The sequence below is a fragment of the Alligator mississippiensis genome, chromosome 1, assembly GCF_030867095.1.
Source record: "Alligator mississippiensis isolate rAllMis1 chromosome 1, rAllMis1, whole genome shotgun sequence".
In the NCBI taxonomy this organism is placed as follows: domain Eukaryota; kingdom Metazoa; phylum Chordata; order Crocodylia; family Alligatoridae; genus Alligator; species Alligator mississippiensis.
The window spans coordinates 37,578,599-37,598,713 of NC_081824.1; the positions used below are offsets into that span (position 1 = coordinate 37,578,599).

Genomic DNA, 20,115 nt, shown 5'->3' on the forward strand with positions numbered 1-20,115 from the left:
ATGTAGCAGTTAGTCAATCAGCTATGAAGTGCATATTTTACGGATTGGATTGGGTAGGTGGCATCATGATTTATAAAATTATCATCAAATGACAGTTATTGATGAAGCCTCTCCCATCTAAAATATAGAATTACCTGATAGAAATTGAACAGTATCAGAATGACCGATAACATAAGATAGGGGCAGTGACTGCACATTAATTATTTTAAGATAGTAAGGTAATGGAAACCATTTGCTATGCAAGGCATGATGTGGCCTGGGCTGAGATCAATAGCAATTTCTTTCTTATATGCATTCCACTTCACTGGTTTCATTCCATTGTGGAAACAGTTAAGGTGCTGCCTTGACCATAATTCAATATAAAAGACAAAAAATAGACAAAAGGTTACTTTAGAATGTGTTTTAATTTAGGGAATTATCCTAGTGATGGTGCGTTTATATTAAAATGCCCCTTTTATGTGTCCACAAATGTACACATAGAAGACCTTTCCTATAAAGTGTTCAAAACCTCCTGAGGGTTGTTGGGTATCCCGAATTCCTGCTGATTTTAATGGAAGTTGAGGGCACAGTATTTCTCAGGAAATGTGAAGTACGTTGCAGAATTGGATCCATACTGTAGGCAACACTTGGTTTCCACTTCCATATTTAAAACTGTGGATTTTTTTTCTTTTTTTTCCTCAATCTATTTTCAAAGAATGGCCCTAACGTATGATTTTAACTTTAAAGTTAGCAGGTAGCATCTCAACTCAAGATATATTTTTTTTAAATTCCAGACTGTAAATAAAATAAAGATAAAAACAGTGTCTCAAAAGTTGTATAATTACAAACATGGAAGTTATTGGTGTCAATTTCTCTTTTGCAGTGTATCTGAGAGAGGCTTTGCTTGCTTTTAAACACAACTGTATGGTCCACTGACAAATTAGAAACTGGATATTTGAGGAAGACATTTTTATTTAGTTAACTACTACAAAGCCATGTGGTTTTTTGTACGAAGTACTGTTTGCACGTGACATATAGCAGGTGTATATTTGCCTCTTAATGTGTGGACATAAAAAAACCCATAGAGAATATGGAAAACCAATACTATTATTTTACAATCTTTAGAACAGAAGTATTTTCCAGACCGTGGATGCTTAGGGAAACACATAAACATATATATCTGCAGTCTTCAAAAGCCTAAAATTGCTTCTGACAATGGAGAAAATGTGGACTTCAGATTTCAGTGATTTCTAGAGTTTCTATGAAGTGATCCTGTCTCTAAGAGTGAATTAAATATATGCCAAAATAGAAGCCCTGAACCAAAAGACAACCCTGAAATTTGTGGTAGTTTGAATCAAGAAATTTTATGGGTGGGCTCCTTCTCTATCTGTAAAAAAAAAAGAATTAGGAAAAGAAGAATACCTCAGTGATTTAGAAAGGCGAATGAAAGAAAGAGCCTTGTGTATTATCATTCATTCTCATATCACATATAATCTCCCAAACATGCCAAGAAAGTTTTTTTTAAGGAGATGAATGATACAGCTAAATGGAAACATTCTCAGTGTATAAGGGAACAGTAAGGATTGGAGTTCCTGATTCTTCCTTTAGGACCTCTGCTCTTAGAGATCACTGAAACAATAAAGCAACAAAGCACTGAAGGAATGGCAAATCACCTTTTTTCCTTACCCTTTAAAATCTTCTGGAGAAGCTTTCCTCCAAGATGTATGACTTGTAAAACCTTACAAGCTTTTTCTGGCAATCTTCATTCAGGTGAAACTCACCATGGCAAAGATTAAGGATAAAGATTGCAAAATTGGACTAAAAAAATAATTGAGTAGCTTTCTCCATCAAACAGAACTGAGTACCCATAATAATCTACACATATATATTGAGAGGTGAATATAATCCTTGCCCCTGCGTTCTGTATAAAGCCGCATAGAATTTTAGCTGGATGCCTTCCATATAAGTCGATTGGAAACTGTGAAAATAAAATTCTGTACAAATTTTTGAAAATGTAAGTTTAGTGTACAGCATCTTTTCTAACTTGTTAGACCATAAAGGCTCTTCAGGAGCTGCTTTACTCTATAATGCTAAAGATCTGAACACAAAAGATATTTGCCTGACACTGTCAGGATATAAGTGAAGCTACGCTGAATATTCACTACCTGAAGTTCTAATCTAAGGACTCCAGAGAAGCCATTATGGTCTATTGTATCAATCACCTGCATTTTTAGTAGTCCTTGAATACTGTTATACTGACATATTTTTATTTAATTTCTTTTTATTATTTATTCACTTGTCTAACATGTTTCACACATTTCAAAGTGCTTTGCACAAAGAGTTGCACAGTATTTATTGTGTGTGTGGACAGGAGTGTGATTGGTGGTCTAGTGGTCTCAGCACAGGCCTATGTGGTTAAAACTCTTGAGTTCAAATCCCAGCATTAACACTGACTCCTTCTGTGGCCTTGGGTTTAACTGTTTAATCTCTGTATTGTTTTCCCCAAAGTGTAAACTGAGGATTATGGCATTTATCTACTTCACAGAGGTGATGTGATATTTCTGTGACTGGACAGAGCCTTAAAAATGGAATTTAATATACAGTATATATATCCTTACTATTATAAAGCAGAAAACATAGTGCTGCACTATATAGTCAATATATATGCAAATTTACAATAAACTGTTAATTAGAAATGTGTTTACAAAAGCTGAGTTTTAAAGATTGAAATTAGGCCAGAAGAGCAATCACCTGGTAAGGAAGTTCACAAAAACTAAGATGGTTGAGTAAGAGTTTGGAATTTAGAATATGCAAAAACCCCATGAAAAATATAAACTGTGGATTGAACGTACACTTTATCCCCCAGAAAGTACCACAGTACCACTGGTACTGAATGGTTCCTTTGATGCCATTGGGGCTGCCGTTATTCAGACTGGGGCTGAATTTGAGCCTAAGACTTAGCAGAAGCCAAATAGCAAAATCTTTTTAAAGGAAAAAGCATAAATCCTGAAGCAAAGCAATAAAAGGAGCAACATAAAATACATAAATGTTGATATAGATCAGCGTGGGTGCTGAAGTCAGGATGGACTGAAAGGGTGATGATGGTTGATTTTAGCCATTGTGAGCCACAGTCTTAGTACTTAGAATAACTTGAACATTATTTCCTAGATACTAATGTATAGATCAGTAATAGTCTCCAAAACATGGTAAGAGTGCTCAAGATGATGTGGTATAACTTGCAATATGTGTTGGGTTGGAAGATGCTACTTTACAAATGTTCTGTTTACATGAAACAAGCTGATGAAATATGTGATCAAGTTCTTGTTCAGGAGTAATTTCACCAGCAGTTCCATTACTTTCTTGGCATAAAACATTCGTTTGTTGAACAAAAATCTGCTTAGGTCCTTCCATTGATTTGTATATAAAGAAACTGAGAGCTTCATAAAAAATTATTAACCTTTTAATCTTATGAATATACAAACATTATGAAAGCATGACTGTAATAGCCCAATTATACTTACAGTACTTCTGATCAGATGGTTTTACCCCATCATAGTTTGTTGGAGAGAAAATGTTTTATACAAGTTCCTGTGCTTCATAAGGAATTCAGGGAAAACAGTGTCATCTGCTTAGAGTGCCTTTGAAATAGGCTTTATTTGTGCTGAATCACTGAATCAGTATGCTAAGGAGCTGGATCTGCTACTCTCTTGAGACTGAAACTCTATGACAGCACATTTGCAGGCTTTAATACATCCAGAAAATAGCACTGAAAAGAAGGGGGAGTCCAGCTAAACAGTTCCTGAGTGACCTTTTACCCTTTAGCTGATGATTTCCAGCAGAACATTGATTGACAGAGGTGGTTTTGCTATAAAAAAGGTCACTACCTAATGACTATGACTGGATATTGCTGTGATCATAGGAGCGTGCCATATGAAAAGAAAATAATGGGATAAAAGCAACAAAACTGTGTTAAGAAATAGAAGTTTGTTCTTTCAGTTTTCTTAAAAACATTTACCAAAGAATAATTTATATCACTTATAGCATTAAATGAACCTTCGTACAGACATGTGGAAAGGATCATTCACTTGACACATTTGTTGTAAATTATAGATCCCTCAAGAACAGAAAAGAAAGAGAGCAAATGTCCTACCCCTGGGTGTGATGGAACTGGCCATGTAACGGGGCTTTACCCCCATCACCGCAGTTTGTCAGGATGCCCACACAAAGATAGGGTCCCTCCAGAAAGTAAGTCCACATTGTTTCATGGAAACTGGGGATAAAACTCCAAAGATTTTTCTAGCATGCTTTCTATACCTTTTATTTATTTACTTCCATTTTCCAGTATGGTATGTCTCAATTTAGCAACCTGTTCTGTGTTTTAGGGTTTTTTTTTTCTTTATACCATCATTTTCATATTTCTACTAACTTTTACACTAAAAAGAACAACTTTTAAAGCTGTATTCTTTGATTTGGGAAATATGAGGTTATTTTGAAAGAGGTTCAGTCAAAGACAGTATCACACCATCAACCAGCCATGTCTTGCATTAAGACATGTTTGGAGAATTAATTTGCTTTCATTACTACTGTCTCTAGCTTGTAATAAGGAGATATAGATGGAAAAAAATCCAAATCAGCAATTTTGCTCATAAAACAACTCAGAATTTTAGACCATGTTCTATTGTCAGTTACGGTGGTCCAGCTTCCCCCAAAGTCGACGAGTTCTGTGAGTACTGAAGACAAGAGAAGTTGCACTTAGTTAAACAAAGATGAGCATTTAGTTCCAAATGTATATGGCCAGATTAGTCAAATTGTATAAATTGGCATAGTGCCTTTGAAGTCAATTATGACATGCTGATTTACACCAGCTGAGGTTCTGGCTAGGATCTGATTCACTTTCTTAATGATAAATAAACACATTTCAATAAGTTAAAAGGGGTAACTGTCCATGTGCCTGGGCTTAACCCACAGTAACTGAAAGCTAAACTTTGGTAATTTATCTCAGTGAAATGGAGGTAATTTACTATAGCTTAGCACAGGGCTACCCAACTTCTAAGTGTCCTGTGGCTGAAAGCCCTGAGGCCCATATCAGCAGGGTTCCCGCACGTCACGCCAAGGTAACCCATGGACCCTCAGGGTGCAGACAGCTTGGCGCCAACTCCATTCTTGCTGCACCTTGCGACCATACTCCCCCTCCCCATGTGTGCTGCCCCCTGCACAGAGCACCTATGCAGCCCTCAGGCTCATCCTCAGTTCCCCCAGCCATACTGCCCTGCTCTGCCCACTCCCTGGGGTTGGGGGCAGGCAGTGAATACTGGAGGGCAGCAGAGTGGGGGCAGGGGGTGGGGGGGGAGGAGCAGCAGCTAAATCAATGGGAGAACACCCGCTGGACAAGAGCCAGAAGTTAACCTCTTGTAGACCATCAGTTGGGTAGCACTGGTTTAGCTTTCACTTACTACAAAGTAAATGAGGCGCAGTTATCATGGAGCATGTACTTTAAGACCCTGCCACCTTTAGCTCATTGTAATGTGTTTGCATATCTACAGCTTTACTCACAGTGATGTAAAACTTTAGTTACTTGTTGTCTGTCACTTGAAGTCTGTGGACTTGATTCTTCACAGCCTCACAGCATAGTCATATAAGCCTGTGTAAATATAAATGCAACGTGGGTCCCAATCATTCCAAATTAGAATGGCAGCATTTGGCACCCATTTTGCTCAGATATAAATAACTGCACAAATTTGAGTGCAGAGAGGACTCAGACCCTGTTGATTGACACTGGTGTGAACCAGTGCAAGAAAGAGGAAAATCAAGCCGTTAAGGGCCTTGATACACATTAATTTTGGGCAGCTTCTGGAGCTTTTAACCCTGGATTGTCTGTACGTGAACACATTTAAGTGGTTTAAAGCACTCATTATGCGGCTTAAAATTATGCCACTCCAGGGCAGGATCATCTCTTGATCCACATAATACAACACCTGTTCCATTATGATGTGGTCACTCCTCAAAGAGGTGATGCCCAAATTGAAGGTGTGACTGGAAGCTAGCAATAAGTCTATCAACATTTATTTAGCTCATAGTTTAACATATAATCCAGGCCCTCCTAAGATGTATACCTTTCTGATCAAGGTATCTGACCAAGTCCAGTGTACAGTTACAATTTTATACTCATGTGGCACTGTTACCTTCAGTGGATATACACAAGCATAAACCTTGATTAATGTCTGAAGTAGGTCCAGAATTCACAAGGAAAGGGTGGGCTCAAAAGGAGAGGAAGCCAGAAATAAATTAGCACAGAGTGAAAGGCAGACCCAGACACCAGGTTCTCTTATAGCAAGATGGCTTTTCACACAACTAATATAATGAGGAAGTATGTTAGGGAACTCCCTAGTATCTTGGTTACTCTCTGAGTAGTATAGAATAAATTACTTTTTTTTTCCATTTTGCAAGACCCATAATTTTCTAAAGCGCAACTATTTTCTCAGGTGCTTAAAGTTCTCTCTCCTTTTTTGTTAATGGTAAATATAAAGCTCTTTAGAATTTGTAAATCAAAGAAGAATATAGCTTTAAACTGTTTGCATGTTCTGTAGCTATACTAAAATTAAAAAGGTGAGCTCATCTTTTTATTTTTTTTCTGTGATGCTGGACTTGTGAAGCATGTTTCAAAACAGCTGTAAATAGCAGGAATTTCAGCGTAAAAGATTTTTGCATCTGCACACTTTTTGGTACACATTTTAATATGCTGCTGGTGGAGTGATGACAATGATTATCTGTGGTTAAATCCTCAAGTCTCAATGCTGTTTTTATTTAGTTCTCTGCTCAGCTGAAGGATCAGTTGATTTCATTAGAATTCTTCTGAGGGAGAACTAAATAAAGCCTATTAATGCAATAGGAGAAAGGATGGTCATCTTAGTGAGTTAATGCATTAGCCATCTAGCTCTGAAAACATGGATTCTAATATGTCTCATGTCGTACAAAAGAACTTGTCTCAGTCCATTTTCTGTTTAATGTATCTTCACATTACAAAACCACTTGATTAGAGCAACATTATAAGAACAAGTGTTGCAATTCAGAAAATAATTGCCTTGACCGAGTTTGCGGGTACATTTTGCACCCAACTTGCAATGGATGCCCATGTAAATCCATTGACTTGCTTAAAGCTAGTGCATTAATCTCTACAGCAACTCTCAACCTAAAAGAGTGCTTGGGTGTTTCTTTTCCTTTTTTTTTTCAATTTACATCCAGTATAATAATATAACATTTGCAGAGATTTAATATAGACATAAAGGAACCAATTCTGTTCATTTTTCTGTAACTGGCAGTACCCATTGCCTGAAACAGGAATTAAACGCCTATGGCTTTGGGCAGAAATGGGTCCTGGTTAAATGAGTTGACTTTCATAATTATAGTCAAATCCTGCTCTCAGTTGTACTGATTTAAATCTGAAGTAACTCAATATATTGAAAGTACAACTGAGAGCAGACTTTCATCTGTTTGCTCCATATTTTGTGCACATAACTGTGTATTAAGAATGCATACACATCCTGAAAAAATGTGACCAATCCATACTTCAGTACTGGGCTATTCCTAATCCACACTTTATTATTGAGCTGATCACTGTTCAGCACTTATGCATGAAGATGTTGGGAATCTCCTGCTTCACCCTGCACCAGAGACACATTAATTATTAGACACTGTAACCTCCATAACTCTCACGATCCAATGTTATCCTGTGTTAATGAGTATAGGGTCACAATACCTCTTTTCCCTTTTTCAGGTTTTATTGGCGATGTGTGTTGTGTGTATTTTGAGGAATGATGGCTGTTAATGAATCCTGCTTTGTTTTAAAATGTTTTCATATATACTGGGACATGATTTTTTCTTGTTTTCATACTCTGCTGTTTTCTCTTACTCTCCTTGTCAAGTTCTTGCCATGCATGAAAATGTTCTTAAGTGTCCTACACCAGGCTGCACAGGTCGGGGCCACGTAAATAGCAACAGGAATTCTCACAGAAGGTAAGGAAGCTATCATTGGACTATAGTCTAAAGGGAACAGTGCTTCAGAACTGCAGCCCTTCTGGCAGTCTGTTTGGAGGCTGCGTGTGTGCATGTGTGGTTTTGTTGTTTTGTTTTGAACCTGACAGATGGTGCTTAGTGTGCTTTATTCTCTTTAAAGAGTAAATTCCTTAACTTGTAAGGGGGATAGATGTCCAGATAGATACTTCAGTGTAGACTTAAGCATTTTAAGAATTGTTTCCTTATGTTGTGGTTTTTATTTTACTTGTTTTTTCTGGTATTACTTGAACTATAGTTGTTTAAAAAAGAACACTGTGACTCTTTAGTGGTATGACACAGAAGAAAGGGCAAAGATTGTAAACATGATCAAGACTGGGACAGAGTTCTTTTTTAATACAACGGTTGTTTCTATCAGTGTTGATTATATAATGTGTGAAAAATTCCACTCGATTCTGAAAACTCCCTTTGTATGGATAAATGAGAAAGAGCACTTTAAGTCTGGCACTATCAAAAGGATCAACCTGCAGGCCTTACTCAGGCACATTTAAATGGGAGTTCTACCTGAGTAAGAAACATTATGAAAAAGCCTGTAAAATTGAAAAAAGGAGGAAGTCAATATATTGTTGCATATAAATTATTCCAGTAAAATTTCTTATAGGATTTTTAAAAAATCATCCTATAAACCCTCACAAAATGAATGTCATTTCCTCTTAAATTTGGGGGAATAATATATATTTTTAAATCTATTAAAAATTAGTTTTTCTTCACATTATGGCTTTTTCCATAAGAAAAACAAGGCCTGTATTGTAGTTTTCTATATAAAAATGCAGGGAAGGTAGGCAGAAAGTACTGGAAATACACCAGGTTACCTTCTAGATTATTTTCAGCAAGGAGCCTTAGGGGACTACTGAAGATACTGGAGGTATGGACCATGAAGTTTGCAGAGTTCTGGTTTACTGGACTATCTCATTTCAGCTACGTGTATCCTAGAATCCCCCTACAGGGGACCTACCCTTTGTGATGTGCTTTGGCACCCCCTTCTTCTCTGCAATTATATTTCCACTGGCTGCAGCAAAAGCCCCAGAGAAGATTCCATGGGAACCAATGCTGCTTGAAGCAGCATTAACTTCTGTTTGGATATCTGCTAGGATATCCAATGTGTGTAATGACAACATGTCAGGAGAGTGTATGACTTCGAAGTTGCCGAGTCCCTCTAACCTCTCTCTGCAGAACTGACCCAGAGGGATTTCCATGGGTACCCAGGGTGGAGCCAGGGGTGGTGGTGTAGAGCATTCTGCAGAGTCTGTGCTTACATCTTTCTGCAGCTATTGGGGCATTTTGCTCTGCTTACCTTTTTTCTGTAGAGAAGGAGCATCTGGGGATGCACTGATTTGCCTTTCACTATAATTTCTTTTTCTATGGAAAACACAGGGAGCTTCGGTCACATAAGCATGCAAAAACTATGATAAGAGAAATACCCCCTCCATTGTTAGATCACAGGTTTTTACATATTCTCTAAGAGCACCATCTGCTGGCACCAATCAATATATTTTCCACTGTTCTAAATCTATTCCAGTAGAAGCAGACTTATTATTGTCACTTCAAACATAGTTCAGGATTTGCAAATTAGAGTTCAAGTGCAGATGTCTGGATTCTTTTCATGTAACATCAACTGGAATTAGAGCACTCTTTCAGTACTTTAAATCCATGAATAAACATCAAGAATAATATATTTTAGACCTAGACTTTGAGACACTAGGCCAAATTCTGCACTGAGTTCTACACCTCACAGCTAAATTTGAGGTAATTATGCTGATTGACCTGTGAAGCAGCACAGAATTTGGCCTGTATGGTGTTGTCATTAAGTAATCTTCAGTGACCATCTTTGTGGCAGCACTCACATGAGTCTGAAGGGCAAAATTCTGCTAATAGAGCTGCATAGATTTCAGCTGATATTCTTTTCCTCTTACTTGAATGTCCATTGACTGCTGTCTCTGAATGTTCTGCCCGTCTTTAGTATGGGGAGAACAATAATGGTTATGAGATCTGCTGTGCAGCTTTGAAGCAGAATGTTGCTCAAGGAAAGGAAGTCTATTCTAGAGGAAATATATATATGATGCAAAAGATTTTGGAAACTTTTTTCCTCCAGATTCTTCCTCATGCTGCCTAAGGAGGAAAAGGAGTAATTGGATCAGTGCTATAATGTGAAACTACTCAGGACAAGACAATTAAATTTCCTTTCTGTAATTGCAGCCTCTCTGGATGTCCTATTGCTGCAGCAGAGAAACTGGCTAAAGCTCAAGAGAAGCATCAGAACTGTGATGTGTCAAAATCAAACCAGGCATCAGATCGGGTTTTAAGGTATTAGAAATCACTATAATACTTAATACTATGCAGAAATTAATCACACATTAGTTAATTTGAACATTTATATTTATGTACTTTGTACATACATCCATGTATATATATATATATATATATCTATATATATCTCCCTTAAAGAAGAGGTTAGAATCAGGGCTTCTGGATCCAGTTTTCCAACATTTCTTTCCCAACAAATTTACATGGGGGTGGGTTGGTAATTCTTTTGGCAAATACATGTAAAGCTGAAAGGCTCATTTTTGTCTTAGGCATTGTTTGGTGTAAAGATGACTGCTGGAGTGCAAAGTCTAAGAACAGTGTGAAAAAAGTTGGTATCTTTTGGGAATAAACTAATATTTACCGGTAAGTCTTGGTTTTTTCAGCAGGCTTTTACTAGTAAATATCAGTTTAATTGAAAACCAGAAGCCCTACTTGCAATACTAAATTGGCAGTGTACACCTTTCTTCTGAAAAATTGCTTCATGTAGTTTAGATTCCAAAAACACGCAAGGGCTAGTTCATGTCTGCATCCTCCACCCACACCTACAAACGATGAAGAGTAGAACAGCATTCTTTTGTCCTACACCTGGAGACAGGATGTTGAGCCAGTCTGGTATCATTACACCCTATCTTCATGCATTTGGGATTCTGCATTTATCATAAAATAGAGTTCATTTTTGCAATTTTAAATGCCCCCTAGTGTTGGGCCAGGCACAAATGGAGAAAACATGGTTTTTGTTGGAGCTAAGGTTTTAGATGGTAGTGCAAAGGCATTGACTTCTGCATGAATGTGCCAGCCCTACACGGATGATGCCCCAACAGCTGCAGAATTTTCCCACGGATACTGCGATATCGGTGGGTTAGGATGACAACATCCTTCCCTGCTCTTTGGGAGAATTTGAAGGGACTGTCACAACATACAGCACACAGATTCTCTTAGGCTTCCCATAGGTTTTTCTGCAACAGGTTTTCATTTGTATCTACATTTTAATAGGGTGGCTTAAAATGAAGGTTTCTTGTTGTATTATCAGCATCTTTCTTTGAATATTCTCTGAGTATTTCATCAAACCTTGATGGTCTTTCCTAAAACCTGGGGTGCTTAATAGTTGAGGAGACAGAATGATGTTCTGCATCACTATTCTGACTGTTATCTACTGTATACTGCCTTATTTTTCTTTCCCCAGTGCTTCAACTGGCATTCTCTGAACTATCCAGTTCTGGTTCTGGTTTTGGTTTTACTTTTTTCATATGATGTCCCAGAGACTCTCCTCATAGATTTTATGTTTTTAAAACTAATTATAAAATTATAAAAAACAAATTCATTCAAAAACAAATTTGCAAATCCTCATTAGCAAGAGTAGGGAAACATAAAATATGTTAGATTTTACATTAGACCAGTGCTCTTCAAAAAGAAGCTACAGGAAGTCAGGTGCCAGAGAGAGGGACTTCTTTTCAAAAGCAACATTTGGTTCTCTAGTAGATTCCTCAAGTGGTAGTTATGACAGTTTTGCTTTTTTTTTTTTTTGCCTATGGGTTGATCAGATATTTCAGCTCTTGATATGCAGTCAGAGTAATACTGTCATCTCAGGCACTGCTTCTTTTTGACCTTTAACTTATAGAACAATTTAAGATGCGTCCATCCACAACCAACTGACTGGGGACTTTGTACGTTCTAATCCCATGCACTGATTTTGCATTTGTCCTCATTGCATTCCCCCTCTCACCTGTATTTAAAGTGGCTTATTGAAATTGAAGTAACAGTCACAGGATTTGTGTTTTGTTTTGAATGTACAGTATATGAATTGGATTGTTGTTTAAAAGGGCCTAAATGATATCAGGCTAGATACACAGTGTAGTTTATGTCAGTCAGTTGTGTAAACTGGCCCATTGTATCTTGTGAAATATAAGGTGGGATCTTTCTAAAGAAACGCAGCATGCATAAAAAGAAGATAGTCTGAATGATATAATTTCTTGGATAATTTACACTGAGAGCTCTCATCTAATATCTATGAAAATGAATCTATTTATAAATTCAACATACTAAAATTGTATTAGTATCTTTTCCCTGTTTATCGTAATCTACTTTATCAGGCAGTTAGACATGATGATTCTTTTGATCTTGACTATATCAATATTCCTACAAGTTTCCTTTTCATTTCCTCAGCTTACAGAACTTGGTCAAGCACTTGATTCTAAGATTCTTAATTCAAACAATATCTCAGGTTTGCAGAAGATCATTAATTCATATTGAAATCAGTGGGATTACAGGGCACTCAGCATTTTAGAGGATTTGCCCTTTGACTGCAATCATTCTTCGCTTTCTTACATGAGTAAGGTCTGTAGGCTCTGGCCCTCATTTGCCTACTTTGCATATTGCAGCCTGCTAACTTCTGCATCTGTGCATCAAAGAGTCAGTACTTGTGGAAGATGGCTCTGTTGCACATATTTCACTAAGTCTTTAGAGACCTCTCAAAATGACTTAACAAAATTGATCAGGAGAGCCAGCTGAGCTTCCCCTCATTTCCCCACTTTCCCCTGGTTCACCCAGTCAATGGGAAACAGAACTGTAGATGACACAGCCTAAGACTATAATAATTTATACTTCCTTCTCTCTGGTGTTGTGAAATTCTTCAGTAGGACTATAGCTGGAGCAGCCTCACCAGGACTCCAGCTTCTGCTACAGTCATGCATACAGGGGTCAGCAGAAGCTGATGAAGCAGAAGTTCAGAAAGTCTCTTGCAAATCTCTCAAGATCAGCATAGATCTGTATATTGAAGGGATGGAACACTACTTGCTTTTATGACAGGACAAACCATTGAGGAAAGTCTACCAATTGATTGGCACCCTTAGTGCAATGTTACTTCTGACAAAGGAATACATCCAAAATGTTTACCAGTCTGCTTCTCCCTCTCTAGTCTACCTTCCCAGAAAGAAAACATTACTATGTAAAGTAATTTCAGAAAAGGAGGAAAATCCTTAAATATTTTCAAATGGAATATTTCACCAATTATATTACTTTTAGCCACAGAATAGTTTAGTAATATTATAATTAATTTTACTTATTCTATGCTTTGTTCAAGATCATATATATTGTTTGTCTGCTGAAAACAACCAAACCAATACATACAACAAAATATTACTGTCTCAAGTGCAATCAATAAGATTTTCTAAGATGAATTATTAAATATGCACAGACACAATAAACTGAACTGCATCTAATAAACTCTACATATCTTTAATTTCTAGGCCCATGTGCTTTGTTAAGCAATTGGAGATCCCTCAGTATGGCTACAGAAACAATGTCCCCACCACCACACCCCGCTCCAACTTGGCCAAGGAACTAGAGAAATACTCTAAGACTACGTTTGAATATAACAGTTATGACAACCATGCCTATGGCAAGAGAGCCATAGCTCCCAAGGTGCAATCCAGGGATATATCCCCCAAAGGATATGATGGTAGGAGGTGCACACTCTTATACATGAGAGACAAGTTTGTGGTTAATAATGTTGTTGTATATGTAAACATCATACAAATAAGACATATATTTCATGTTCATATAGTATTAAAGGGAACGCTGTTATGTTTAAATTACTTTAAAGGTCTTGGTATGTGGTGTTTGCTTCAGGATTGTTGCAATGGCCAGAGAACCTTTGTAGCTATTAAGCCCCTCGGATATATTGAGCCCAGAATAAAATCTAAATAATAGAGCAGCCCATGTGGTACATTAGCAATGTATTTTGCTGCAATCTGGAAGACCAGGCCTCCTGGGTTCCATTAAGAATCCAGCTGTCATATAGTAGTTCAAGCAACTCATATAAAGATAACATACTTGTTCTCTGGAGATGAGGAAGAAGGAAAGATGGACCTCATTGTTCTTCAATAGCCACTGCTACTCAGTTAATTAAGGGTGCCTGCTTGTCTTTACCCACATGAGAATGCCAATGGGTTCAGTGGAAGAACTCATGAGAGTCTGATGATCAGGACTTGGATGAAAGTGGCATTAACAACCCAGAATGTGGGGATATCTTCCCTCTTGACAAGAGAAATGTTGGTATGATGTCTGGCAGAGGAGAGGAATTGGGTTAGGAAACAGGATCTATCAGGTGCAAAAGAATGAAGGACTTGAAGTGTCTTATATTTTGGTATTCGGGATCTATCAGAATAACATACACTTTGTGATCTTTAAAATGGTACCCTGGATCTTCTTTTCTCTGAAACATGAAATGATTTATTTTCTTGTTAAAGTACTTGGTATTACTCATTGGCTACCATATGAATTCTCAGACAGGTGTCAAATCTTTGTATAGTAAATTAGAAATAAGTATGGGTTAGTAGAATAATCTCTACTGTTGCATTTAAACAGACTCTGACTTTGAAAAGTCAGAAGCGGGGAATGAGAGCATTGTTATAGCTTCTGCACCCACATTTCCTACATTCTTGATAGTTTAGCTCTGATAGGATCAACAGGCAAGTTGTTCCACAATAGTGGAGAGCGTAGCAGTGACTGTGTTTGTTTATGCCTAAACCTGTCTTTATATCTTAACCTTCCTCTATGCATCCTACTTCTACCTGGGAAAAAAACAGGAGATTGTAAAAAACAATGGGCTAATTCTGAGTAGTTCCTGAAATCAGTGGCTTTGCACCATTAGAACTGAAAATGGCATTTTACTTGTTCGGCATATACTTTATCTACTCTTGCAGATAGAAAATATACCAGATTCTACTAGACAGATTATGGGTATGTATAAATGTAGGGAGAATCTTTTCTGGTGTTGAAGTAAGCAGTCGGCATGTATCCTGGTAAAGTTAAGTTAGTAATTCATTCAAGTGTATGCGTAACTCCTATTGAATCAATAGGATTTAAGAATGGATTTAAAATTATACACATACTTAAGTATTTTTCTGAATTGAAACATAAAGGCTGAATGATCAGGGAGATCTATTTTACTTCATACATAAAAACTCAGCACCCACTAATATAAACAGAAGTTACCTGCATATACCCAGTGGCCAGAGCTGCAGGGAATTAAACATTTTTTTTCTTTGAAATACTGTTCTTTTTTTCTTTCATTGATCCTAGCTTGTTTCATAACACTATTGGTTACTTACAATTCAGTAAAATTCTTCTTCTTTCCCCAAAGCAGAATAACAGATCGCCTAGCCTAATTTTGGCTTACATACTTGTGGTGCATGCCTTGCTGGTATTGTATGTTCTTGCTGCTATAAAAACAGGTACAAGGTCATATTCTGATGCCATTAAAGAAAACCAATTGGCAGAAGACCTGAGTACATAGGGGCCCGAGGGCCCTGCCCCCCTCCCCCCTCAGAAATAGTGCTGTCTCCTGAAATGAGTAAAGCTTTCCACATGTCCATCATCTTAGCCCCTCCCCTGGCAAAAATAAATTTGGTGCCTATGCCAATTGAAGATATGCATTTCATTAAATGTAGACAAGATTTAATCCTCCGTATTAAAACTATAGCTCTGTATCCTTAGTTATTGCAGGTGTAAAAGGGAAAGCAATGGTCTCTTTCCAATTTTAGGAAAATGTCTCCTTAGCTGGAGAGAAGCACTTCTAGATGCTTTGTAATCTTTTTAATGACTATCACTGCACTTTCATGCATAATCAGCCATATTGACTATAGGAAGAACACCATTTTTTTTTGTGCAACTACATTTTCCTCTGTGTGTCTTCTTTTAGCAATCTATCTGGCCATTTTTGGCCCTGGCTTTATGCTGTGGATGCTAAAGCACATTGGCAATGTGTAGGGGGTGCAGACAGGTGCATGTGCACCCCCAGAGCATGGCAATGCACCCCTTGCAAAAAGGCACCACTGACACCGCCAGTGGTGTCTGCAGGCAGTCTGCGATCATCGCTGGCCATAGCTGCTGCTGTCGGCAGTGTCTGCAGGTGGTCGCCAACCAGTAGTCAGTGCTCACCCCCCCACCGCTTCCAAGAATACTGTTGCCGCCTGCAGGAGCTTGCCATGCTCCCTTCCCCCCCCGGGGGCACGCGGCATTCATGCTAAAGCATGCACACAGTGACTGAGCATATACATACAGCTATGCACTGGTCAAGTAAATATTTGGCTACATGCATGTGTACCTGAGTATAAGTCCCAGAAAACTGAGGAGAGGAAGAGGAAATAGGCCTTCCAATGTCTTAGCCCCAGTAGCTGGGTGTTTAAGGCCCTTACCAGGAAGCAAGCAGTTCTTGATCTTCCTCAAAGGGGGTTTGAACTTTCATCTACTCAGACCTCCTAGCACAGTACTCTAGTGATCATAGCATAGGTCCTCTCTCTAGCTCCCTTTTTGAGGCTAAGCCACTACCTGGTACATTGAATAAAATAAATGGAAAGAAGTGCTAGAGGGGGGGGAGTTTATGCCCTATCGGATGCAAGGGTCCAGGCTGAAACCTAGGACCATTTGTTCCATTTCCAACAAGCCACCATCTCCCTGAGCCACATATCCTCTGGCTCATTATCCTACACGTGGTCCCAGTTCATGGCTGACTAAGGAGTCAGTTTCAAAAAGAGGTCTAACCCCTGCACTTTTAGGATTAAAACATGGGGGGCCTCCTCCAGAGTCTAACACCTGCTAGTGATGGGTTTCTGGCTGGCTATATTTTCAGGTCTTAGATGTAGGTATGTGCCCAGAATCAATGTGTGTACATAGTTGCATATGTGCCCATTCAGTGCATAGTCCACTGAGCCTCACCAGTCCATAAACATATTCCTACATGTCTACATTTCAGGGGAATTAGAATTTTCACCTGTGCATACATGCCAAAATTGCCAGTTATGCAGATAGAAAACTTTAGACACACAAAGGGAAATAGGCTTCCAACCCATCTGCTATTGAAATCATCAGAGAGGTTTGTACTGTATTTACTTGAAAACAATTTTTTTTCTCCAGTCAGCATGGGGGGGAAACAGCCTTGTCTTGGATTCAAATACCAGCCTGAGACAGGTAGCAGTTCAGCTCTAGCTGTGGCCCCACGCATGGGACTGAAGCCAGAGCTGAACCACTGCCTGCCCCAGGCTGGAATGGCTCGTTTGGCAGGGGAGGGGGCACACAGCCAGGGGAGGTAGACTGGGGGTGGAGGAACCTAGAGGGAGTGAGGCAGGGAAGGCAGCGGGAGGGCATGTGGTAGGGGGTGCATGATGGGGGATGGGCAGCAGAGGGGCCAGACTGTATCTGGCCTTTTACCCCCCGCAACACTGCTTGCCCTGCCACAGATGTGAGGTGGACAAATTTAAGACCACCTTCCACTGATTAGATTCTGTACATGGAAAATTATAACCATGTTATAGTTTTCCATATATAGAGCTTAATTACTGGGGGAGTTGTCTTAAACTCCAAGTTGTCTTTGTTTTGGGTTAGTACAGGGAATAGATTACTATAACATAAGACTGATTTATTTCTGAACAATGTACTCTCTTAGAGGCATCCTAGGATTCAGTGGGAGACTGAAAAGTAGTTGGAGGTGAATTCTGTTGAACAGAATGCAAAATCTGCAACATTTCTGCAGAATGCAGAAATACAAATAGTATCAAGGGTCAGAAAAAATGACTTAATCTTTGAGTCTTTGTTTAATATAAAAAGTCACTAGGATGAGTAACCTGGGAATAGATAAATCCCCCTGGACTGTCCTTTTTTTTCTTTTTCAAGTAGACTTTAACAATAACTGCCTAAGGAAGGGACAACTTATGTTGTTCATTGTGAAGCCAGGAAGATTTTACAGGAGAACTGCTTTATACTGAATTGGGTTTTCTTGTTTGCTTTTTGTGTATGGAGCTGCATGATGGCATTATTTTATATGGCTTAAAGGGAGACAGCAGCATGACCCAGTATTCAAGGGAGACAGCAGAATTTTTCAATAGAAAAGAAATTCAGGTGATGGTGGGGAGCTTCTTCGAATTTGTTCCCAAGCTCCTCAGGTAGTCAAGCAGTCCTCTCTGTTCCCTAGTCCTCTCACTTCTTTGCATTGGGACTGAAAAATCCTAAAGAGTTAGGGAACATGAGAGTTAGAGAAAGTGTTGGAGCTATGATTAACTTAAACACTAGACAGAAACTTCTAGACCTTAGGATATTGGGCTGGATTTAATTGTTTTCCATTCTATCTGTTTGGAGAGGGCTCCATACCTGACACTGGACAGGGCTCCTAGTGCTCCCCAGCTTAGAGAAACATGCAAAATAACTGAAAAACAGAAGCTGACAGCTATTATGCCCCATGGCATTCATTTACAGAGAAATAAGAGCCCAAGACCCTCTTGGAAATGAAGTAGTTGGACAAGCAATCTGAGAACTATTATGGCTATCTCTTGATGGGAGGGACTGCTTTCTTTATTCTGGTTCACTGCTGACCATAAGCCACCGGGAGACTGCAGAGCTCTCAAACACAGTGACATGCACACAGAATTTCAGTTTAGCCTTTCCTGTGTATTATACTGTATGTCACTTCCACTCCCATTTGCTACATAGGGATTTCTGGAATTCACTACAGTCAGGTTTCCACATTTCTTTGTTCAAGTCTAATGTGAGATAGATAACTCAGATTGTGTCAAGTGTTTAAAATCTGTACAGTGAAAATCAAGATAAAATAACTGGAACCATACCTGAAAGTTTTCAGGCAAGAAAGCTGTTTTTTATGATTTTGGTAAAACAGAAGCTAATAATGATACTTAGAAATGTATTGACTTTCAATTTATTTATTTACAAATTACTCTTCACAACACAGCTAAGCATATGTATTATGATTTCTTCTCTATTGATGGGAAAAATAAAGCAGAAAAATCATGAGATTTGACCAGGCCACAGAGGGAGTCTGTATCAGAGTCTGGAGGAGTTTCTATCAGTTAGACCTGTGTAGAGTTCTCTCTCTCTTTCTCTTACTCTACATGCACGTATATATAACACCATTTATTGTCTGTCTTATATTTATTCAATTTTAATCTACTATAACATTTGTAATATGTCTTTAGTTTTCTGCAAGGGGTAGAAAAGTAATTATGTTATTTGTTCATTTGAAAGAGTCCCCATTTGGCAACTTGTGTGTAAAGTAGTTGCTGTTAAAAATACAGCACTACTGTCTTAATTGTAACCAAAATCCTGTCTATCTTATATATTGGAAAATAATTGAGTGTCTTGAATATCATAACAAGGTATCAATGGACAAATGCTGACTTTTTAATGACCACCAACAACTACCATTTTAATAATGAAACTCTTGAAAAATAAGTCACGCACATTCTCCATGAACACTCAGATAACAACAGTGATCTAAAGGGTGAAAAACCAAAGAAACTTCATGAATGCTTAACATTCACTTCATTAAAAAAAATCACACCTTGTGCATTATGTGGGTTTCCTGAGAAAACTCCTTCATCTGCTATAAATTAAGCATTTTTTCACATACTGTAAACATTGACTTCATTGCGCTGTCCAAAAAAATGATAATGAAAAGGACAGAGTAAGCACTGTATGACAAAGTCTACTCCTGGACTCCAATTGAGGCATATCTACTTTTTAAAGCAAAACCTAATCTATAAAGAGGCTGAAGGGAACAGATTACTACATATATGTCTGCTTAAACAGACACACCTGAAGAGACTGGCATTCCAATTGAAACTACTGGGGAAGAGCTCCAACTAGTGTGCTGACCTTTTATACAGAACTCTAACCAACACATACTTGTATATTTAATAGAACAACGTCTTGCACTTATACATTATTATGCAGTATGATCTCTGCAGTATTCAG

At 38.3% G+C, this 20,115-nt stretch overlaps 1 protein-coding gene across 3 annotated transcripts in view; it reads left to right on the forward strand.

Moving 5' to 3' along the window:
• MYT1L (myelin transcription factor 1 like) overlaps positions 1-20,115 on the forward strand; it is a 463,312-nt gene that overhangs the window by 355,584 nt on the left and 87,613 nt on the right. For all 3 annotated transcript variants that reach the window (XM_059729960.1, XM_019492688.2, XM_019492692.2), the window contains 4 exons: positions 4,090-4,224; positions 7,902-7,992; positions 10,246-10,353; positions 13,599-13,810. In XM_059729960.1, coding sequence (XP_059585943.1) covers positions 4,090-4,224; positions 7,902-7,992; positions 10,246-10,353; positions 13,599-13,810 — 546 coding nt within the window. The remainder of the gene's footprint in view (positions 1-4,089; positions 4,225-7,901; positions 7,993-10,245; positions 10,354-13,598; positions 13,811-20,115) is intronic.